This window comes from Oncorhynchus mykiss, chromosome 8 (assembly GCF_013265735.2).
Source record: "Oncorhynchus mykiss isolate Arlee chromosome 8, USDA_OmykA_1.1, whole genome shotgun sequence".
NCBI classification, from domain to species: domain Eukaryota; kingdom Metazoa; phylum Chordata; class Actinopteri; order Salmoniformes; family Salmonidae; genus Oncorhynchus; species Oncorhynchus mykiss.
In genome coordinates, this window is record NC_048572.1 from 20620522 (window position 1) to 20644459 (window position 23938).

At 39.6% G+C, this 23938-nt stretch overlaps 5 protein-coding genes across 5 annotated transcripts; 1 reads left to right on the forward strand and 4 right to left on the reverse strand.

Moving 5' to 3' along the window:
• Positions 1–6427: 6427 nt before the first annotated feature.
• LOC110529574 (gap junction alpha-1 protein) lies at positions 6428–12162 on the reverse strand. Its single transcript, XM_036985000.1, has 2 exons — positions 12005–12162; positions 6428–9535 (listed from the first exon to the last, which is right to left on the reverse strand). Exon 2 carries the CDS (start codon positions 9517–9519, stop codon positions 8368–8370), a length of 1152 nt encoding a protein of 383 aa, XP_036840895.1. The 5' UTR covers positions 9520–9535; positions 12005–12162; the 3' UTR covers positions 6428–8367.
• A 643-nt stretch (positions 12163–12805) lies between these two features.
• Positions 12806–14708, reverse strand: LOC110529575 (gap junction Cx32.2 protein-like). Its single transcript, XM_021611914.2, has 2 exons — positions 14134–14708; positions 12806–13914 (listed from the first exon to the last, which is right to left on the reverse strand). Exon 2 carries the CDS (start codon positions 13894–13896, stop codon positions 13051–13053), a length of 846 nt encoding a protein of 281 aa, XP_021467589.2. The 5' UTR covers positions 13897–13914; positions 14134–14708; the 3' UTR covers positions 12806–13050.
• Positions 14709–14883: 175 nt separating this feature from the next.
• LOC110529577 (gap junction Cx32.2 protein) lies at positions 14884–17272 on the forward strand. Its single transcript, XM_021611918.2, has 2 exons — positions 14884–15043; positions 15503–17272. The coding sequence occupies exon 2, from the start codon at positions 15516–15518 to the stop codon at positions 16269–16271; it is 756 nt and encodes a 251-aa protein (XP_021467593.1). The 5' UTR covers positions 14884–15043; positions 15503–15515; the 3' UTR covers positions 16272–17272.
• A 72-nt stretch (positions 17273–17344) lies between these two features.
• LOC110529576 (gap junction Cx32.2 protein) lies at positions 17345–20894 on the reverse strand. The gene is made up of 2 exons (XM_021611917.2): positions 20761–20894; positions 17345–19350 (listed from the first exon to the last, which is right to left on the reverse strand). Exon 2 carries the CDS (start codon positions 19334–19336, stop codon positions 18548–18550), a length of 789 nt encoding a protein of 262 aa, XP_021467592.2. The 5' UTR covers positions 19337–19350; positions 20761–20894; the 3' UTR covers positions 17345–18547.
• Positions 20895–21794: 900 nt separating this feature from the next.
• On the reverse strand, positions 21795–23677 carry LOC110529578 (gap junction Cx32.2 protein). Its single transcript, XM_021611920.2, has 2 exons — positions 23570–23677; positions 21795–22987 (listed from the first exon to the last, which is right to left on the reverse strand). The coding sequence occupies exon 2, from the start codon at positions 22962–22964 to the stop codon at positions 22086–22088; it is 879 nt and encodes a 292-aa protein (XP_021467595.1). The 5' UTR covers positions 22965–22987; positions 23570–23677; the 3' UTR covers positions 21795–22085.
• Between the last annotated feature and the right edge of the window lie 261 nt (positions 23678–23938).

Below are 23938 nucleotides of genomic sequence, written 5' to 3' on the forward strand. Positions count from 1 at the left end.
GATTTGGGGGGTCTTGTTTCTTTTCATTTGCACAAGAAGCCAGGTGGTGTATGTACAGGTGGATCTTGAATCAAATGGCTACATTCATTTTGTTACGCAAGAGAGAGGTTGACTTTGGGCCTTACCCAGTGACTGTCTGAGCCATTCATCACACATTACCTCTGGTTATTTCACTCTGTTCCCTCTGCAAGAGCAAGTGTATAACTGCGTACAGACCTTTCCCGATGAAATTACTGCTATGGCAAATATGTACAGCATTGCTAAAATAATCTTGCGCAAGTGATTCAATCGCAAGCATATTAGGTATCTGAAAAATAATCTAGGACTCGCCCTTCTTAGAATACTCCTGGCTTGATTTTTGAGATTTGGATCTTGTCATGGTAAACCAGGACCCAACTGGCCAAATAGAGACTAACCGGCATTGCCAACGCACCGACCAGGCTTCATTGTTAGTGGATGCTGATGTGGAAGAAAATACACAGAACATTATTTAGCAAGATGTGGAAATAATTAGTGTGCCAGTACAATTAGCTGTTACATTTCTATGCCTGCTACGTAGTTTCTTTATTATGACCTTTCAGAGAATAAAAAGCTGTCAAAAACTGTCATTTTAGCCTCACCAGTTTTATGATAACAGTTCCAGTCCCATCCATCTAAATCCAAGTGTCTTGTTTCATAGGCAGTGGCTTGAACTGGCTTATAATACTTAAATGAACTTGGACACCTTTCATGTTGCAGAAACCACTGTACTGTAGTTACCTGCCCCTGCACTTTATCATAATCTGTTCTGAGACCCTGTTTTTCTGCTCAGTGCTTACTTCTCTGTGTCTCTCCCTGCCTCAGGCTCCAGTTGTTTGGGACAAGGAAGCTCATGAACCATATGCCTAATGTGCTGCTCACAGACTTCAAAAGCAAAACTGTCTGGGACACAGCTTTTTGCAATCAGTGGTTTATGTGCCTTGAAATAAAGGCACGTACAAATATGAATTGACTCTCTTTGTGCGTGTGCGTGTGCATGTGCGTGTGTGTGTGTGTGTGTGTGTGTGTGTGTGTGTGTGTGTGTGTAATGAAAAGATACAAAAGTATGAGTTTAAGGACCAATTCAGTCATTTGAAAATGGTCAAAAGAAACTAAAATATCTTCTTAGCAAAGAGAAATTTCTCAAGCAAGAATTTAGCTAGGAGTGGTCTGAGTGGGGATGGGAATACTGAAAACAAGCTGTTATTGGCAGAGAGGTTTGGTCTGTAATTATGATTGGTCTCTAATTTAATTTACCAACTGGTGATGTCACCAAGCAGGCCAAAGCATCCCACCAAAACAGGCTGAAATTTCAGGCGCTCTTTTTTGAAAGCTCTTACACTAAAAGGGTATTATCATCATTTTCACAATTTCACAGTATTATTCCAACCTCATAGTGTGGAAATATATATATAAATGTATAAAACACAGAAAAATCACATTTTTTACTGCACTGGGCTTTAAAGTTTAATTAAGTGATGTTTTATGGCTGATACTATGGTAAGAAACCCCCAAGAATGCTTTTAGCTTTCAGTGATTGGTAATCTGGTTAAAAGTTTCAACAATAATTTAACTTTTCTTATTATGTCAGTTCATTAAACAATTTACCAATATTAACACATAGTTCAGATACATTTCTGTTTATCTTGTGTTTTTGTGTCCTTTTCCATGGGAGAAAACCCTGGGGTCATATGCTCCCATGCTCTGGCACCCCACATTTCAGCACAGACATCCTGCTATGGCTTCAGTTATGGTGGACACTTCCAGGGCACTTCCCTAATAGATTGGGCATGGTGCTGTGTGCTTGTCTAACTGACAGTAAAAGTACATTAGCACAAACCTACTTTGACTCAGCGCAAGTCCTCATGTTCATTAAACATGCTTAGAGGCACTTTCCCGTGTTTAATATAACCACAGTTCGACGGCCTCTGTCCAGCAGTGGCAAAATTCTAAGAAAATGGATTGGGTAGGAATCTAATTGTAACCGCAAAGAAAGCTTAGACACCTTTTGAAATCTTCTACTCTTTTTTTTAAAGATCTGCTACTCTTGTCATTTAAAATTGGAAGTATCCGATTATTTTCCTTTACTTCTGCTTATATACACAGTTGGGAGCAGGTAGACCGCTCAGGAAACATGACTGAGCATGATATCTGCACTCACTGTGGAGCTGCACGTTAAAGAACAACTGTGGATACAATTCACATGTAGCACACATACTGACTTTAGTTTCCACTGAATCATATGACACTGAATCATAACATCTCCCACATGTTTTCCCACACACATGTGGAATGGCTGGGTTTACCCTTACTCTCCATGCTCTATTTGTGTCTGATCTGTTTGAAGGGATGAAATATGATGTTCTGTTTCACCAATAATCCTGGCCGCTGCCAGCTAGCAACAGGTGGGATATTTCCATGCAGTGATTTTGCCAGAACTGCTTGTCAAAGTTGGTTAGCAGCAGCAGCGATTTTAGCAGGTAAATCTTGGTGGGGCAAAGCCCAACATTTTTGGGGGAAAGCATGCCAGCATAGCCATTACACAACACAACACTAAACAATACATTAATTGTACTAAACTGGTGACAAATGGTTCCCATAAACTGTTAGGGCCTACATAAAGCTGTCCCAACAGCAGAGTCCAAACAGCACTCCCAACACCTTACTACTGCTACACCTGGCTATCAGCGGAGCCTTGTCTGGCAGTGAAACAGTTCATTCAACCTCATTTACTGCCTTTTAAAAAAAACATAGCTGATATGGCTGACTTGCTTAAACAAATGTGGTTTCTACTGACAATTGAGATGTACAAAATATGGCATAAAGGGAACGACAAGCGGATAAGAGACAATCCGTAATTTCAATTAAGACATTAATGAGCGAGCTCGGACGGATGTAGTCAATATAACTATTTGTTCAGCACAGTACAGCGGCAGAATTCAGAACATGGGCCAGAACATCTTACAGTATTCTCCCTGTGCATCAAGTCAGAACTGTAGGATTATTAAAGGGGACACATAAGCAGACAATGAAAGCGCTTTCAATATTCAATGATTACATTTCTCTAAAACAGGTTATAGGCTACATGTGCACCACCAAGTCAGAACAGTAGGTGAAATGAAGAGGGGGAAATAGATACAATTATTAGGGTTAGGCACATGGGCTTCTAACAGCTTAATACACAACATACACTTAGTATTACTTTCTTAGCTACAGTATACATATCTCCCTGGCATATTACATAATTTATGCAGCAGCATACAAGGCATTCTTGGACTCACCTTGTTGTGCTGTGCTCACTTGAACAGGAAGGTGGCCCGGCGGTCCTTTGTGGGCAAATTTTGTCATCAATCTTTGTCATCAAAGTCTGACATTCTCTGGATTTATGGTGCTTTCAAGACAACTGGGATCTCGGGAAAAAAACAAGATTGAATCATGATGATGTTACTGATCTTCAGGTCGGAGCTCTAGAAAGAGGCTTGAGTTCCCGACTTAGTTGGATGACCGTTCAAAATGTATTTTCCCAGTCGGTAAGGGTGAAGTGACTATGCATAGATAATAAACAGCGAGTAGCAGCAGTGTACAAAACAAATGGAGGGGGGGGGGGGTGTCAATGTAAATATTCCGGTCGCCATTTGATTAATTGTTCAGCAGATATAGGCTACTTCCGAGTTCCCAGTTGTCTTGAACTCAGTTGTTTTGAGCGTGGCAGAAATTATGCTGGATTGACAGCACGACCAATGTTGAATGTTTATCATTTTAAGCTTGGAAAAGAGACCCTTAAAACCAGACTTGGGACCACAGAGCCACTCCACTGAATATCAGACTAGTGCCTGCTTTGCAATGCTTGCAGTTAGCCACTGATTCCTTCCTAACCACTCATTGTTGAATTTGCAATTTCCAACTTGTTCTGTAATGTTTATGTCCGATGGCCGATGAGTACCGATACGTTTTATCTATAATTTCTCTTAATTATTTATCTACATATAACAAGGATTTAAAATGATTTGCCAGTAGATTGTTGACTTGATTCATGATGATGACTGCTAGCTATTTTGAAAGTATGATGTTGACATGATCAGTCCAATCAAAGCTACTGTAGATATAACGTGATTTGACGTCATTTTATCTGTGGCCAATGACCTTGAGCCTTCTTGGATTGGCACTTCTAATGTAACTCTATGGCAGCACCCAAGGGGCTTGCATTTTCTAGCTCTACCCTTAGATTTGGCGTTGACGTAGTGTCCCCATGAGTGACAGAACACTGAACCAATCATGGCGCAAATACATTACCAACTCCTACGCTCCGTATTTTGCCCCACCACCACAGAAAGCACTGAGCTAGACTGAAATATCTGCAATTTGGAGCTGCCTTATTCAAGAAAGCAAAAAAAGAGACCATGTTTATATGCAGCTTCATTTTTTTTTTTTTTAACTAGGCAAGTCAGAAACAAATTCTTATTTCTAATGACAGACTACAGTGGGTTATCTGCCTTGTTCAGGGGCAGAATTACAGTTTATTTACCTTGTCAGCTGAGGGATTTGATCTAGCAATCTTTTGGTTACTGGCCCAACACTCTAACCACTAGGCTACCTGCCACCCATAAAATGTTTCATCGATTTTTTACATTGTTTGCAAACTGATATGTGACATGTATTAATGCCAAAATAACATGCAAAACAGGCAACCCAGAATTTAAAAAAAATAGCTAAAAATGTGCGGCTCTAAACAGTCGGGGCTCTGCCCTGAATGACGGGTCACCACTGGTTAGCTGACCCAGTAATGGTGACCACAAAGTAAATAGGGTCAAGTCTGTCTTATGAATCCACAGGTTTGCCCTAACAAGAGGTGGGAAACTGAAGAGCATATAAAAAATAAACATCAATTAGGTCCAAGTTAGTGACGCTAATGGTCTCGCTATAGACTCCATAGGACAGTTCAGTTACTAATAAACTCTGCAGAGAGAGGTGAATGATATATCTACCATGTACAGTCCATAGTTTAATTCACTTTTGATGTGTTGTGCTACTCATTTATCTGTAGTTTTGCAAGCTGTCTTTCCTTTAGAGGACAGGGAATGGCTAATCTGTCAAAGATGCCTAATAAAACTATTTCCCACCCCACTGACATGATAAAAGGAATAAATAACTTAAAAGCTTATTCTGTGATGAGAAGTCTACACCAAGCACCAGCTGTTTCTGTTAACTCTGTGGTGACGTCATGATGAAAAGTTAATCAAGGATTTTTAGTTAGATTTACCAGATTTACCATGCATTGGTAGCACCGCCCTGGCCTTGTGGTCTGAGTGGTTGTACAGACAGCGGAAATGTAACTCAGACATTGAGGTTTCCAGTAGTCTTCGGGAGAAATTAAAGCTGTACTCATTTGAATCCTCGTTGTCTAAAAATAAGCATGCACAAACACAGTAAAACTCTAACCTAACCACTGCACCAAGTACAGTTCCTTTATTTGACATGTAATCTATTTGGTTAGCATCTGCACTAGAGAGACAGAAGTTGTAGTATCGCATTTTGTTTTCCGTCACCTTCTGAATGCTTTAAAAAGTACTAGGACTACCATTTTAAATTGGACAATTCTGTGATATAGTTTTGCTAATGGACTTTGAACAATTTCTACCATTTAGTATTCCACAGTATCAGGGGTCATGTCTTTGCTTCACTCACACAGAGAATCAACATTTAAAACGTATTTAAGAAAACTTTAGCTTAATTAGGTGAACTGCTGTGTTGTTAGTTTTCACACTCAGCACAGTTCTTAATTTTTATGATATCTTCTGTTATGTAAATGCATTATGTAATATAGATTTTTCGTAGAAATGGCATGCGTTTTAACCATTTTTGTGTTGACAGTTGTACTTACAGTAACGTCTTGTTTAAAAGTCCTGATAAAAACGCATCGTTAAATTAAAAATCTAGATGAATTAGCATTGGATCAAAGTATCGCTTTTTTCCATTCTGCTTCAGCCACATGTGGGCTACAGATTGGGTCCAAACATGTGGTTTTATTTAGCTTTGTGGAAAGGTTAAATAGGAAACTTGGATAAGAGAAAAGCGCTGAGTCTTTTCATATTATGACATTTTCAAAGTCTCCGAGGCATTTTCAGTACATAATACTGAATAACTCTTGTCATTCTCTCAATATCCCCAAGCTGACTTTAACATAAATGATTCATTGTTTAGGGTTCGTTTCCTATAAAAGAGGAAAGTGTGAGCTACTGTAGTCTCAAAACATGACAAATGTATCTTTTAACCATAACATTGATCTATTTGATACGTATTAAACAGTAGGTCCTTCACTGAGGAGGCTGGACTAGACACATAGCCTGTATCAAGATGGACAAAGGCAAAATGAGGTGCAAATGATAACAGACTTGTAAAGAAAACAATCTTAAGAAAGAAAAAATCTTTATTGGGTTAAAATAGCTTTTCACAGATATGATTAATGAGGTTTTTTGCTATCATGCACTTACACACTGTACAACAGTGGATTTCCATGGAATGGCGTTATTTGATCACGTTATCAAACAAATGTACACCCAAGTTTGTCTTGTACTCTGTATGGAGGCCCTTTGATTTAGCCTTGCAAGATCATTGAAACCAGTGGTCAAACAAAAGCATTGTCTGAATGTATGTACTGAAGTGATTTCTGCCTGGTGTTGTAAAATAAATTAGTAACATGCATATCCGAAAACACTTGCCACTTTTTTAATCCTATTAAACCCTAGTCAAGATCTCAGTGCAAACACCATCGTAGCTGAAAAACCCATGAAACTCTCTGTTTGAGTACCGAAATACTATAAATGCAAAATTGGAGAAAAAAACCGGAAAGAAAACATGAACATTTCCAATTGAAAATCCATTTACAAGTGTATGGTAGGTGTGGAGCTACATTGGCATATACCTTTTAATATATTTGACTAAATATTAGTCCGGCTCTATAAGCAGTCTTCTAAAAACTCACATTTGTGACACAGTTAGCTTGATTTACAGTACTAAATATCTATCTCTCAAGCAGCAATGATTACATTGAGTTTGGGAAAAAAAAATCATTCACTCAAAAGGCTAAACAAAAAAATTATTCTATTGCCCTCCTCTACCATCCAACAGGAAACAACATTAAAAAAAACAAACACACACTTTAAAATGAGAAAAATATAAAGCCTTTCGTTCAAAGATGCTTCCGAGACACATTGCAATACAAAACTGTTGCTCTGTATTTCTCTTCCAGCAGCTTGAGTCCACCATCTGACAACAACCTCTTCCCCAAAAAACCCAAAACAACAAACATAAAATAAATCAACTGACACCACATAAATTCAAAGTTTATCAGGAAATGACAGTCCACAATAATAAAAATCAACCTCTTATTTGTTGAACAAATTGTACTGCTGTAATTTGGATTGTTATCAATAAATATGCAGTTGGGTGTATGGACATGACCTTGGATAGTAGTCAATCTTTTTCTAGTTGTGGATGTCCTGCATACTAATAAATAAATATTTATTCATGAATTTGAGCATCCTTCTCACAACCCAGTTTGACAACACATACTTGGAAGTCATACAGACAATGAGTGTGACGGAGACTTAAAAGCCAAGTGTTTTTCAAACTACTTCCAAGGCCTGGAAAAAGACACATTGCTATTATATTGAAGAGTCATCTTTCTAGATGTAATGTCATTGTGTGTGGCCATATGGTGGAAGCAGGTTGAAGTTTATTGTCACAAATCTTGCACTGGAGGCAGAACTGAGCAATTTCTGCTAGATGGGCCAGCAGTGCAAAGTCAAAATTGGTTATATCATAAAAAATGTAAAATATAAAAGTGCTTTTTGGTCTTAATTTAAGGTTAGGGTTAGACATTAGGGTTAGCAGGTAAGGTAAGGTAAGAAGTTCAAAATTAAATTGCATGACTTTGTGGCTGTACCAGCTAGTGACCACTCAGCAGAGCTGCCTCCAGGGCAAGATTCATGACAATAAATGCCATCCTGCGTAATGAAACCTACAGGTAAAAACATGATAACTAAACCAAACACATCACCAAGGCATATTCTTCTGAAGTGAAATGAGGGACTGTTGGGCACAGTTATCGGAACACGGTCACATGTTCTTCACCAACTAGTTGTTTTCTTTTTAAAGCTTGTTAGCTCCACTAGTTTGAAAGTCATCAATAAATGTATAGTACCTCCAACAGTGTAAGTATTTGAATGTCTCTTTATTGAATAGATTCTCTGGTGAGGACAGTGAATGGGCTATGCCCAGCCCACTTCAGCACTTTGAGAATGCTTCCTGTTCTATGTTCTCTGGCACCAATGGGGGGGGGGGGGGGGGCTAGACATCTAGATCATCTGGCCTCGGCCGACTGCTCATGCGACTGCTGGCCCGACTGCAGGGCCTGGGGTCCATCAAGGCCAACGGCTGCAGCTCGTGCCCTGGGGTCAGTTTCTTACTCTCCTGGGTGTCGTCAGGAAAGTCAAAGGCCTGTGCATGGGAGTTGGAGATGGTGCTGCCATTCTGGCCCAGGCGGTTCTGCTCCGTGCTATAGTTGGCCCAGTTTTGCTCATTGGCTTGCTTATTGTAGTTGCGAACGGAGTTGGTTCTCTCCCCAGTGGCCAGCTTGTACCCCGGGGGTGACATGGGTGACAGGGGGGCAGTGGGAGAGGAACAGCCATTATAGTAGGCATACTTAGTGGTGGACAGATCCTTGGGAGTGGGGCTTAACGTCCCAGTGCCAGGGTAGTGGATGGGAGGTTGTTTCCCCTTCACACGGTCCTTGATCCTCTTGAACATCACGTAGAAGAGCTCAATGACGTTCAGAAGCAGGGAGACCAGAGAGACCACCAGCATGAAGATGATGAAGACAGTTTTCTCAGTAGGTCTGGAGAGGAAACAGTCTACTCTGTGGGGGCAGGGGGACCTCTCACAGGTGTAGACAGCAGCCAAGCTGAAGCCGTAAATGTACCACTGTATGACCAGGAAGCCCACCTCAAAAATGGACTTGAAAAAAATGCTGAATATGTAGGTTCTCAAGAGGGCTCCCTTCATCTTAACCTTCCCATGCTCCTCCAGCCCATGCTTGAGCTTTTTTAACTCAATCTTCTTTAGAGGTACGTCCACGTCGCCTCCGTCGTTCTGGATGGTTTTCAGCCCTTCCTCTTTGCGGTTAATCTTCTGCTCTATTCGCAACAGGTAGAACACATGGGCAAGGTAGAGAAGAGTCGGCGTCGAGACAAAGATAATCTGTAGCACCCAGAACCGTACATGCGATATAGGAAAAGATTTGTCATAACACACATTCTCACAACCAGGTTGCTGGGTGTTGCACTTGAAGGCGGACTGCTCGTCCCCCCAGGCAGACTCCACAGCCGTTCCCAACACCAGGATCCTGAAGATGAAGAGGACAGAGAGCCACACCTTCCCTCCAGCCGTGGAGTAAGCCTGTACCTTGTCCAGAAGCCTCCCCAAAGCACTCCAGTCACCCATGACGAAGGAGCTTTGGCTGCAATTAGACAGAAAATAATTGAATGCAATATATAAATAAACATTCCTATATACAGTAAACATGCTTATATATCACTTTCTCAAGTAACATTTTTGATTATAATCAAACACATCTCAACGTTCTATGAAAAAGTGGAATGACCGCAAGTCTTGTGATAGCTCTTTCATGGCTCTGGAGTGAAATCCACTTCCTGTATGGACTAGACCAATGTCTTATTGACCACAATATGTCAATACCTTATGTTATGCTTAATGAATCTTCAATCCAGAAAGTGAATTTGATTGATATTGTCTTCCTACTGGAAGTGATGAGAGGAAAGTCACTTTGTGTGGTCCTACAAGTGTTGATGGTACTTCTTAAAAAACTGAGTAAGTGAATGGGGTAATGGTAGATGATAGAGCCCAGGTTTTTGAAACACAAGCACAAACATTTGTTTCCCCTTCATCGGCAGGCTATAAAAACATGACCTGTTTCTCATCAAACCATTGTTTGTTAATTTGGTCCGCATGCCTTATTTCTACATTGTTTCATGTTTATTAGGGTTGTTAAAAAGATGTTAAAAAGATGTCAAGTAGGGTGTGTGTGAGCATTTCTCAATGTTAACTTGTGTTGTACAGTGTAATTGAAGGATTGTTATGCAAATACCCCCAAGTCTCAAATAAATGTCACACACAGTTTCAGACAAAGTTACTGTTCTTCACAAAATACATCCACTAGTCAGCTGAGAAAATAACTATAAGATCTTTAGAATGCAAGATCTATTTGCATTCTGACTATCCTGGATATATCATTTTTATTCTTTTTAAGTATCATCTTCAGTAAATATTGTTCCTAAAAGCTGGAGATGGAATTGAAACAACTTCCACATCCAGGCACAAACTTTACTTTACTAAGGCCTAATAGCTCTCTGCTCTCAGAGCATGCCTCAGATTGGGGAACAATGGCTCTCCTGCTGGGGCCAATAGCAAGAGTGTCTGGAGCGCACTCAGACAGTCCGTCTGCGCTCTGAGACTACAGCACAGGGCCCGTTCATTGTGCGCTTATTAGTGACCTGCCTACTGTAGCTCCGCTACAGAGACACAACTCTCACATATACTAAACTCACACTGCATGTCATATGAGATTCAAGTTTGTAAACACGAATACCTTTTGAATAAAGGTTCTGAACGATGCCAGTACGCAAATAAACTCCCGAGAATGACTACACAATGAACAAACATGGATAAGTAGAAGCCATCTGTTAGGAGGGTGTACCAAAAGCATGTGTCTTCAATTAGCTAATAATGTACTGCATATACTGTAGACATACTGTACTAGAGTCTGCAACTTCACATCACAAACAACCTTTCACATGCAGGTTTCACATGCATGAGCCCTAATGCCTAACCCTAACCTTGAGGAACATCAACATTGTCCTTTAATATGTAACTGTCATTCAATTTTGATGTTTAGCATAAAGGAAAATTTCTAAACTCCCGCCAAACCTCAAAATTATTCTCACTCGTGGCCCCACTTCTTAAAGCACTGCAGTAAAAGTGAAAAATAACACATCAATTTAAGGACTGCTTCTTACTCAACAATGATGGTACCATGATAAAAGCCTTTTCAAATAAATAATTTGTAATTTAAGATTTTTTTTAAATCAATTTCACTGGGTAATTTATAGGCCTATTTAATTTAACAGATTCATTTCGTGATTTGAGGAAGAAGACAAACGTCCACAGGGACAATTCTGTTCTAGAGTAAGAAACCCACTAAAGCTTAAGATCTCTGATCTTGTAATGATGTTATTACATCAATTAAATTAAACGTTGAGCGAATATCACAATGTATGAGATTGTAATAAGTACATCAGTTCAACCTCAATGTTTCCTTACAGGGGAAGCGTATTTTAAACTGCGCTTCCCAGATGCAAGGAAGAACTTCACAAATCTGAGTAGCAAAATTCGACAATATTTATTTTAAAAATAGTATAAATAAGCATGTCAATATGCTTGGTTAGGATTAAGTTTAGAAAACAAATCTATCTCCAGTCTACAGTTTATAAGCTGTTCAGTTGCAATTCTCTAAGCTTGACATCACATGCTGCTTTTAGAGTAATTGGACCCAGGTTACTCGTGTATCTCATAAGCAATGGTCACACCAAATTATAAAAGGAAAACATCAAAGTAACAGATGAATTAATGTCTCAATCTTTCCTGGAGGATCATTTACACTTCTCCTTGTTAAACACATATATTATATATTTTAAAGTATATATTATGGATCATACTATAGCAGATAGATAGCCTATATTAATACAATGCGTCTGTATTGGCACAGTGCATCTGGATTCTGAGCAAATTAGTTTCTCGGCAAATATATATATATATATATATAGAAACTAATTTGCTCAGAATCCAGATGCAGTGAATCCAGATACTTCTTCAGATCAATATTGGCACTGGAATTTAACGCAACGCTTACCTGGAAAGTTACTCAGAAGTAAGAAGAGAGCCCTTAGGGACTTTCCCTGTCACTTCTTGAAAACAGTCACCACTTTCTTGAAATCCAAGTTTGGGACCAGGGAGAAACTTAGACTGACTTGTCAAACTTTGCTTGCCTTATAACAGTCCACCTACAGGCTGGGGGGAGAGAAAAAAACGATGGAGAGAAAAGTTTGGAGTCACCTGACCCCTACGTCAAGCCTTAGACCTCCTTACGCTCGGTTTCTGTACTTAAAAAAATGTAAAAAAAAAAAAATATTTAAATAACAACTTTTTCAGATCACTGTGAATTCAAAGCTTCACCGAGACCAAGTCTACACCATATGATAGGTCAGAGCGCTCCGTTGATAGGTCCTGTGCGCCAATCCGTAAACCAGTAGCCTAGTTGAGGAGTATGTTTTAATTGTTTAAGATAATATCCGTTGTATGTAGATCAAAGCCCACAGATAGTTGCTTAACATGTGTGACAGACACCTTTTCTTGTTAGTTGTAATGGCAGACCAAAAGTGTCAAGCATTAATCATGATGAGAATAACTCATCAAGACGCCTAACAATTTAATGTTGCGCTGATAATATGAAGCTTTGACATGAAAGGTAACTTGTGTTGCATGTGTTTATAAGCATAGAGCAAGACATTTAGATAAGACTACAGCCTATTCTGCAGAACAAAGTCGGACCACTGGTGCTGGTAAAAATGTGATTGAAATCACCAAGTTTATGCTGCCATCTAGTGTAAGCCCTGGGAATGTGCGGCCGTGAGTTATTTTTCACGTTTCTTTTTCCAGTACTTTTATTTTGAACAAAGATATGCATTTCCTACAAAACATTAGTCATCATAGTGTCAGCATAGAAACAAACTGTAATATTCACAACATTCAGTAACAAGGTAGTCTATTTGACAAACAAAACTCAATACACTCTGGAATGTTTTGTTTCCCTAATTTACTGGAAGTGTAGCCAACATATTGGATATGATTACATCAATTCTCATGTCAGAATATCATCACATGAAATCTATTGCAAACCTAAGGAGTGTTTTTATTTTCCTCCATTAGTTCAGCTTCTCTTTGGATGTTGTGAAGGGGTGAGCAATTTTCATGTCCATCCAGGTTACCTTTCCATTCTGATGCAGGACAGTAAAGCGTGGTTGGGTTCTCAGTTGAGATGATATGCAGTGGGTATTGTTTCTTGTTTCCACATTTTACTCTGGTGCAAATCAAATAAAACACCTCGATCACATTCAAAAGCAGAGACACACAGGCCACCACCAGCATGAAGATGATAAAGATGGTCTTCTCTGTGGGACGGGACATGAAGCACTCAGCACCCAGTCTGGAACAGGGCTGTTGTTGACAGAGGAACATGGGTTTCATGACAAACCCATATAAGTAGTACTGTCCCACAATAAAAGCGAGCTCCAACACTATCTTAAAGAACAACTGGGTCATATAGCTACGTAGCAGAATTCCCTTGATTTTGATTTTCCCCCGGTCATCTGTGTATTTGGGCCTCTTCAACATGCCATTGTCAACCTGGCTCTGCAGTGCCTCCCTCATTTTATCCTCCTGTTGGATGACATGCATGGCATGGCCCAGATATAGAAGAGTTGGGGTGGAGACAAAGATGATCTGCATGACCCAGAAACGGATGTGTGAGATGGGGAAGGCCCAGTCATAGCACACGTTCTCACACCCAGGTTCTTTGTTGTTGCAGTAGAAATCAGACTGTTCGTCTCCCCACACGCTATCTGCTGCTGCACCCAGAACCAGGATCCTGAAGATAAACAGGACACTCATCCATGTCTTTCCGATGGCCGTTGAGTGGGACTGCACCTTGTCCAGTAACTTGGAAAGATATGACCAGTCCCCCATTGTCACTGATTATTATCTCTGTTGAAAACATAGGTCAGATATCATTCACGAATACCATTTTAGAGAAAAAATGACAACATACTGAGATAATTAATTGCCTTTGATAGTAGTGAGCTGTGAAAAGACTGGGAAAGTAAATTGGCTTCACATCACTATTTTAAAATGAAATACTAGTTATTTCTACATATCCACGAGATATTATCTTCAGTTTGTACAAAAATAAACACATTTACTCACTTGTTATGTTGCTCAGATCAGATTTTTTTTTCATCAATAAACCAGAGGCAAGGAATAGCGTTCGTGAACATGGGATTAGGATATTGAAATACTCAGAGTAGCCCATTCTTATAAACCTGATGGGTTTGGTCAGCCTGACTCACAGTTATACAAAGTGCTTGTAGTAACACTTATACACCAATCAGACTTCCATGCAACAATTTCATAATTTCACTTCATCTCTCTCTTCCTCTAAAGTGGGTTGACCTTTTGACATCCCACCCCCCTCCTCACGTTATTGTCAGCACAAAAGATGTGCTTGAAATCCCAATCTAAAAATGTGAACTATCACAAACACATTTTGCAGAGTCATTCAACCCTCTCTGACATATTTTCTACAGAAAGTTTGTTTCTTACTGGATTTTTGTGTCAGTACTTTAAATGATTGTACACAGCTGAGATTCTCCATGAGCAAACTCATCTGTTAAAGTAAAGCATCTTTGGAAAGTCTCAAAGGAGACATCAACACAAACATAGAGATGAATAGTAGTCTACCCCTCTAGGTAGGGACCAAATGCCATGGATCGTGTTTGATAACATCCCTGAATCCACCATGACCTTTTACAGTCATTTGATTGCTTCACAAGGATGAGGCATTGGGTGGTGACTGACCAATGATGACATATTGTGGGGGGGTGGGGGGGGGGGGGGGGGGGGTGGGGGGCAGTCATGAGTTTCTGCCTTCCTTGGTTTAAACAATTGTAAAGAGGAATGAACGACGTGCAAGTTGTCAGAGAGTATGGGGCTGGATGGGGTTGACCGGATGATTCAAACTGATGTCAAACTATAAGAGGGGAGAGTTCAATTCATTAAGAGAGAATTCCCCACAGTAGAGAAGAACTGGTGTGGGGAGATTGTGCTCACCTCTGAGGTAAGAAAGCTGCTTTATATACTCAACATTTCAGCAAACTACCATGTAATTTAGTTTACGCTGCAGCAAAACGTGTTACATGGAACCTTGGCTGACTACTGCATCTTCATAGAGTATACAGATGTATGATCTTAATTTGACCGATGTTTTCACAGCAAAACAATCCTGCAGCAAAGGGATTTTAACGTTTAGTCCATAATGATGCTTGATCAGTGGTTAGGCTATTAGCTGTCCAAAAGTAGGCTACATGAAAAGCTCTGTTAATATAACCGTGTGTTAGCGTGGTTAGTTACTGCACCGTGTGTCAGTGGATTTATGTAAATCACAAAGCTTATTTGCATATCCTTTGGTGCAGCAACAACAGAGTGATCAAACTAAGATTCATATGTAGTAGATACAGTACTAACAACACTAATCGTGTTTTATCTCCTATTATCCTATCTATCTTTGAACATCTAGCCATACCTGAAAAATGGGGGACTGGTCCTTTCTTGCTTCCCTGTTGGACAAAGTACAATCCCACTCTACAGTTGTTGGGAAGGTTTGGCTGACAGTCCTGTTTGTGTTCAGACTGCTGGTTCTGGTGGCAGGGATAGAAAAAGTATGGGGGGATGAGCAATCACGTCTGGTCTGCAACACACTGTCACCAGGTTGTAAGAATCTGTGCTACGACCGGGCTTTCCCCATCTCCCACATCCGCTTCTGGGTCCTTCAGATCATCTTCGTCTCCGTCCCAACTCTGGTTTACCTGGCACACGTCATGCACGTCATCCACAAGGAGAACAAACTGAGAAGACAACAATCAAAAGGAAAGAATGGAATCGTGAAAGTGCCCAAATACACTGATGACAATGGCAAAGTTCACATAAAGGGGACCTTGCTTGTCAGTTACATGTCCAATGTGTTTTTTAAGATTCTATTTGAGGTTGGATTCATAGTGGGCCAGTATTACCTGTATGGCTTTGTGTTGCCCAGTAAGATTAAATGCAGTGGATACCCATGTAAGGGAGACCATGTAGAGTGCTTCATATCACGGCCCACTGAGAAGACTATCTTTATCATCTTCATGCTGGTGATGGCCTGTGTGTCTCTGCTGCTCAATGTGGTGGAGATGTTCCACCTGATTGGATCAAAGGTTAGGCAGGGGTGTAACAGACAACCTCCTGCAGCTGAGAGGTATGCACTCCATGATAAACACAAGCAGTTTGATAAAGAGTCATTCCGCTGAATATTCAGTTGAATCACTGTCTATCTTAATTTGTTTTCTCATGTACAGTATGACGAGAGCCATTGACCTCACAATTATAACAAGAAATCCCCAATGCAATATGTTGTTGTTTTTACCGCTGCTCTGTGACTCTGTTGTGTAAAATTGATTGAATGTACTGCCTATATGTTTAATGTGCAGTAAAAACTGGGATGTTCTAACAAATTCTAAGACATTGCTGAGTTGTGACTAAAATGTCTCTGATGTCTGACGATTACTAGAGGAGACTAGATGCATAGGCACTACTGACAACCGAATTGGTTCTTTTTGTGCATTTTTTGTTTGGGATATGAATCATGAAATAGTGCTGTGCATTTGATAAGGACGTGCCTTTTCAACAAATACAACAAATCAAATCAAAGTCTATTTGTTGCATACACAGATTATCTTGTCTGGATCCATGCAGTCATATATCAAGCATCAAATTTGAGTTCACTGAGTTTTATAATGTTACATAATTTCTCTTCACATACGCAGCTGTAGACTAACATTTTTTCATGATGTAGTCAAAGCAAACTTTCACTGAATGGTACATAGGTGATTCACTTTTGAAAATGCCACCTCATCAAAATCTAACTGATGAAGTACTTATAATTGCATCTCCTACAATTCAACCATACTTGACTCAATATTATTGTACATTCCTGCAGATATAAATACAGTGTGTAGACTACAGCCACTGGGCACAGACATCAATTCAACGTAATTTAATTGAAATGACGTGGAAACAATGTTGATTCAACCAGTGTATGCCAAGTGGACAGCCTCATTGTACACATATTTGTTATGGTCAATTACCATGACAAGTTTGTTTGACCTCTTGACTCATGAAGACTATGCTGTGTATATGTTTTATGTTTTGGTCTGAGTCAATGAAATCACTGATATAATATACAGTACACATAAAGTCCTGTTTTGCTGCACAATTTACTTTTTTATATATGATGTACATATAGAGAAAAAAACATCTCACCAGTCCCCTGTTTGTATTATTTATCATCTTTCCTCATCTTATAACATAAAATACACTCAAGTCAATGCTCACATTTTTTTTATTTTATAAAAACATAAATAAATTACAAAATCAAATTGACATATTCACATGATGAAATTACAAATATTTTCTGAAACCATTTTCTGTGTCACTTTAGGACAGTGTGGGTTTAATAACCAAAACAATGTATGCTGAATCGGCAGGGTAGCCTAGTGATTAGAGCGTTGGACTAGTAACTGGAAGGTTGCAAGTTCAAACCCCCAAGCTGACAAGGTACAAATCTGTCGTTCTGCCCCTGAACAAGCAGTTAACCCACTGTTCCTAGGCCGTCATTGAAAATAAGAATTTGTTCTTAACTGACTTGCCTAGTTAAATAAAGGTAAAATAAATACAAATTACATCAAGGTTCACACCTCATTAGATAACGACCCTGCGGTGACTAGCTCACTGAGGAGTGACAGCAAGACTGCTGAAAATTAGGCTGCTCCTAGGGCACATCATGAACAAATACAAGACAATGAAGCAAAGCTCAATGCATCAGTCCTACTACACCTACTGTATTAACCCTTACTTGTCATCAACTGTTTTTAGGCCGTCATTGAAAATAAGAATTAGTTCTTAACTGATTGGCCTAGTAAAATAAAGGTCAACATAAATTAACTTACGGAATCAAGCCAAGCCTAACAATAATCTTAAAGGTCCAATGCATTTGTTTTTATCTAATTATTTATTTATCTCAATAACTTCAATGAGGTACCTTACTGTGATTGTTTTCAATGTAAATGGTCAAAAAGAAACAAAAATAACTTCTTAGCAAAGAGCAATTTCTCAAGCAATAATTTTGCTAGGACTGTCTGGGAGTGGTCTGAGTAGAGAGGGAAAAACTGAAAATTAGCTGTTAGCGACGTTTGGAACTCTCTTTCTTATTGGTCTATTTAACTAATTACCGCATGGTGATGTCACTGTGGAAGGTCAAAACTCCATCCGAACTCCAATTTCAGGCAGCCATTTCAAACAGCTCTTACACTGAAAGGGCATATCATTACTCTCACAAGTTCACTGCATTAGTCAAACCTCATAGTGTGAAAATACATATAAAACACAGGAAATTCACATGTTTTACTTTACTGGGCCTTTAAGACCCTGCATTGTTGTAGGGCTGACAGTTTTAGTGGCATTCTTCCTCTGTATATCAACAGAAATGTCAATAGTGTTTACAATAGTTGATTGGTGATCAGTGACTTCAGGCTGTGCTGTGACCAGTTGCATGAAGACTCATCTTCTCGTTCTGCATCATACTGCCTCCATCCAGACAGCTGTGGACTGCGATGGCTGGAACTGCTTTGGCTCGTCTTCTTGAGCCAGAACCACACTTGGAGCAGATCAGATAGAATATCTCCACCACATTCAACAGCAGAGATGCGCACGCCACCACCAGCATGAAGATGATGAAGATGGTCTTCTCTGTTGGTCGTGACATGAAGCATTCTACAGTGAACGGACAGGGAGCTCTGCTGCATTCAATCTTGGGGTCCAGCACAAACCCATACAAGTAATACTGACCCACTATAAATGCTATCTCCAGCAAAATCCTGAAGAAGATATTGACCATGTAACTGGCCAACAAGTCACCTTTGATTTTTACATGACCCTTCTCATCAGAATACTTAGGCATTTTCCCCATCTCCTTGCCTGCCTGACTTAGCCGTTGCCTCAGTTTGTTCTCCTTGTGGATGACGTGCATGACATGTCCCAGATACACCAAAGTTGGGGTGGAGACGAAGATGATCTGAAGGACCCAGAAGCGGATGTGGGAGATGGGGAAGGCGTGGTCGTAGCACACGGTCTTACAGCCGGGCTGTTTGGTATTGCATATTATATTAGACTGCTCATCGCTCCACACCTTCTCGGCCCCGGCACCCAGGACCATGATCCTAAAGATAAACAGGACGGTCATCCAAACTTTACCCACGACCGTGGAGTGTAACTGCACCTTGTCCAGCAGTGATGACAGGAATCCCCACTCTCCCATGTTTGCCGATTGTTCTGGTTGGAAAGAAATACGAACATAGGAACGACAAATGTGATGCTGATGTTTGGGAAAACAAATGTACAAGTTGAGTACAAGTTGAAAAATCTATGATAAAATTAAATGATGAAATACCAAATGACTAAAGCAGAATCACACACAGTAAGTAGCTCAACAGAGAACAGTCCTTGTTGTGGAGATAAGAACACAAGCTGTGTATGGGATAGTAAGGCTATTTCCTAGAGCCAAGTGAGCTATAAAACATATCGCATAACAGGAGAGATATCCCATGCTGTCTGTTAACAACTAGATTATGTTTCTTCTTGGTCTAAATCTAATGTGTCATCTTTCAGCATCTAACATTGGAATTCAGTATTTCGGGAGCAAAACACACCGAGTGTACAAAACATTAGGAACACCTTCCTAATATTGAGTTGCACCCCCTTTTGCCCTTAGAACAGCCTCAATTCTTTGGGGCATGGACTCTACAAGGTGTCGAAAGCATTCCACAGGAATGCTGACCCATGTTGACGCCAATGCTTCCCACAGTTGTGTAATGTTGGCTTGGTGTCCTTTGGGTGGTGGACCATTCTTAATACACACGGGAAACTTTTGAATGTGAAAAAAAATGATTGACACACTCAAACTGGTGAGCCTGGCACCTACTACTATGCCCCATTCAAAGGCACTTACATCTTTTGTTTTTCCATTAACTCTCTGAACGGCACACATACACAATCCATGTCTCAATTGGTCAAGGCTTAAAAACCCTTCTTTAACCTGTCTCCTCCCCTTCATCTACACTGATTGAAGTGCATTTAACAAGTGACGTCAATAAGGGATCATAGCTTCCACCTGGATTCACCTGGTCAGTCTATGTCATGGATAGAGGTATTCCTAACGTTTTTTACACTCAGTGTATATCACTTATTTATACCTACAGTATGTATTCTATTTCGATGTGATAACATTTTGTTACAAATTCTATTAATTTAGTTTTATGATATGCCCAAAAACATTGGGAAAGTGAGTAAATGTGATATTTTTTCCATGCTGTAAGCCTCACGGGGCTCTTATGAGGTCAGTATACCAGTAAAGGGGGTCTGTGTGTTTAGTCTGCATCAATGATTTACTTGCTTCAAGTAATGGACACAGACGGCACGAGGCTATCAAAGTAAAATGTCCCAAATACCACAGAATCAATATCTAAATAAAAACTATTACACTTGTTTCAGATAATAATTTGTAGGTTATGTTTCACTTAGGTTGTCCATCTTAGAATGGTTCAAGCTTATCAATAAATCATTTTTTGATGATATTAGATTTTCATTCTTATGTCTATTCATGTTAGATGAAAACAATACAATTATTCATAATTATAGGCAACATAAAAAGAAGTAGAAAGATAAGTTTAAAAAATGCTTTACCTTTAAAGAGACCGTTTCTGGCCAGAACACAACAGCCACCAGCTGCAGAGACAAATTATACAATTCTGCGTAGTAGCCTACAACCGTCTACCTTGAAGTTGCACAATTAGCCTGTTGTGCAAGGTGGCACGTTGTGCATGACATCTTGAAATGAGAAGTCTGCTGTTTAGAATTTGGCTGTACCTGGGGTGATTGTGAAGGTTAATAATTGGCAACACAATGATAAAGTTAATTATGTATCAGTATTTCCAATTGAATCAGTAATAACCATGAAAGAGCATTGTAGTCTAAGCCATGTTCTGTGCTAAGGATTTCTAATTAAAAAAGTGGGTGGTCCAGGTAGGTAATATGAGGTCTTGAAATCTGAAATCATTTTTTTTTTAATACAATATACTCTTTCAGAATATGTGCCTGGGTTGGTGCTGTAGGTAATCCAGTTCTGGCAAAACAATAAGGATATTTCTGTTATATTATACCTGTAAGCCCCTTTATTGTGACGGGTTGGGAGACAAAGCACTCTTCTATGCCTCTTTATTGTGAGGGGTTGGGAGACAAAGCACTCTTCTATGCCTCTTTATTGTGACGGGTTGGGAGACAAAGCACTCTTCTATGCCTCTTTATTGTGACGGGTTGGGAGACATACCACTCTTCTATGCCTCTTTATTGTGATGGGTTGGGAGACATACCACTCTTCTATGCCTCTTTATTGTGAGGGGTCCTTATTTTCAAATGACGCTATAGACATATTTTCATACTCTCACTTCTAGAACATTTGTCTTGATTGGTAGTTTGACAAAGTTCTGGTAAAAAAAATGAGAGTTTATTTACAAGCCCCTTTATTTTAGCATTTGGAGACCAGATGTCTTATGTTCAGTGATGTTAATTTGATAGACATATTTCCATAAATGGTGTCCTAAGATAATCAACTATTTCCTAATGTGTGTTATTTTGTTATGTTTCAGTGATTTTATTGATGGGTTTTCAGTCTCTCATTTTCATTCAGGCACCATTGATACAAATAAAACACTACTAACTTTGGATTATTCTTTTTTTAATACACTTGTATATCTTGACACATTTATTGTATCACATGACAGAAAATATGTCAACTGTAGGCATTCAAGTGTGAGTTTACAACTCAATTCAAGACCCCAGCTGGTAGTTGCCATAACTTAAGGACAATTTTAGAAACGTAATACGCACTACTAGTGCACTGTGCCTAAAACAAATACAAATAAAAAGACAAAAAAGGTAGTGTATTCATTCAGATTTTCAACAATACAAAAGATTAAGATACATTCAAGGAAAATTAACTTTCAAGTGTTTTAGTGGTTGTCACCCAGCAAATGTTTATCTTCCTTAGCTCTATCCAGACTACCCCCTAAACTCTGGCCACTCTCAAACTCCAGATTCATCTTGTTCTGTCTCAGGGTGTCCATTTCAGTATCTACGCGACCAGACCACCCAGGAGCCGGGAGGGTGGCTGGGTTCGCTGTTGAGGTAGTGTGATAACTGCGGCCTTTGGAGCCACCGCATCTTAATCTTGTACAAAGCAGATAGAACACCTCAATCACATTCAGAGCCAGAGACACACAGGCCACCACCAACATGAAGATGATGAAGATGGTCTTCTCTGTAGGACGGGACATGTAGCATTCGACAGTGAAGGGGCAGGGAGATCTTGAGCAGGGGATCATGGGGACCATGACAAACCCATACAGGTAGTACTGACCCACGATGAAAGTGATCTCTATAATGATCTTAAAGAACAGCTGGGTCGTGTAACTACCTAGCAAATTCCCCTTAATTTTGATCTTCCCTGCTTCGTTGCTGTATTTGGGCTTCTTCAATGTGCCATTGTCAACTTGGCTCTGCAGTATGGCTCTCAGCTTGTTCTCCTGGCTGATGACATGCATGGCATGGCCCAGATATAGAAGAGTTGGGGTGGAGACAAAGATGATCTGCATGACCCAGAAGCGGATGTGTGAGATGGGGAAGATATGGTCGTAGCACACATTCTCACAACCAGGTTGTTGCGTATTGCATATGAAACCAGACTGTTCATCGCCCCACACGCTCTCTGCTCCGGCACCCAAGACCATGATTCTGAACAGGAACAGGACACTCATCCATATCTTTCCGATGACTGTTGAGTGAGACTGCACCTTGTCCAGTAACTTGGAAAGAAAACCCCAGTCCCCCATGTTTGCTGATGTTCAATGGCTATCTAGAGTAAAGAAGAAGACATGAAACAAGTTACTGTCGATGAATATGAGGGCAGAATGGGCACGAGGGGCTCAGTACACAAGGGCCATCTTATCAATGAGTCAGGTTTTCAATGTTTTTCACCCAGTTTTCAGCCTTAATCATTAATCTGACTATTGGGAAATGCACACAATAGCCTCAAGCCAAGTGCCTAAAACTGATATCCCTTCAATCGCTATAATTTACCTTTAATAAGAAAATGATTGTTACAAAACATTGTCTTCTAATTCAGTGTGTATCCAAAAACTATTAAAATCAAAAATAAATCAAATGTAAGCAGTTTGTCAAATGTAGAGAAACCACTGATTGACAGTCTATTTGATAGTAAATGCATAGTATTAAATGTAAACGTAATCATTCTGAGATAAAATGTTGGTATAACTTTGGAATCATTTATATTTAAACATTTGATGATAATGCCTGTTATTCAGTAAACTTCAAAGACAATATCTACAGTGGAATCCTTATATCAAACATTATTACAAATTGAACTGCTGTTCTGTTCATTTTTCGTTAAATTTAAAAATAAAATGTTGCCTCTTACCTTGTCCTGACCCTATGGAGACTGTGGCCAACTGATGTTAACATAAGTTGAACCTTGAGATTTTAGGGCTGGTGGTAAGAATTGCGTAACCCATCTGCAGGTTCACAGTCACAGTCATCATAGGGAAATGGGATTTTAAAAGTTAACCCTTGGGATTGACTGGAAGGTTCCGCGTAATGATTGACAGATAGATACCAACAACAGATTAAACAGGAACACATCTACATAAATGATTTTATATTGCATTGAATTAATAACACAGAGCTCAGCGTTGTTCATGAAATAGGCATCATGGAGGCAGACATTCTGAGACTAATTTATAATAACAAAAGAGGAATCAAACCAAACACAATGATAACAGCCAGAATA

Coding starts and splice junctions, on each gene's coding strand:
- LOC110529574 (XM_036985000.1), bottom strand. CDS start 9,519: ATGGGTGACTGGAGTGCTTTGGGGAGGCTTCTGGACAAGGTACAGGCT.
- LOC110529575 (XM_021611914.2), bottom strand. CDS start 13,896: ATGGGGGACTGGTCATATCTTTCCAAGTTACTGGACAAGGTGCAGTCC.
- LOC110529577 (XM_021611918.2), top strand. CDS start 15,516: ATGGGGGACTGGTCCTTTCTTGCTTCCCTGTTGGACAAAGTACAATCC.
- LOC110529576 (XM_021611917.2), bottom strand. CDS start 19,336: ATGGGAGAGTGGGGATTCCTGTCATCACTGCTGGACAAGGTGCAGTTA.
- LOC110529578 (XM_021611920.2), bottom strand. CDS start 22,964: ATGGGGGACTGGGGTTTTCTTTCCAAGTTACTGGACAAGGTGCAGTCT.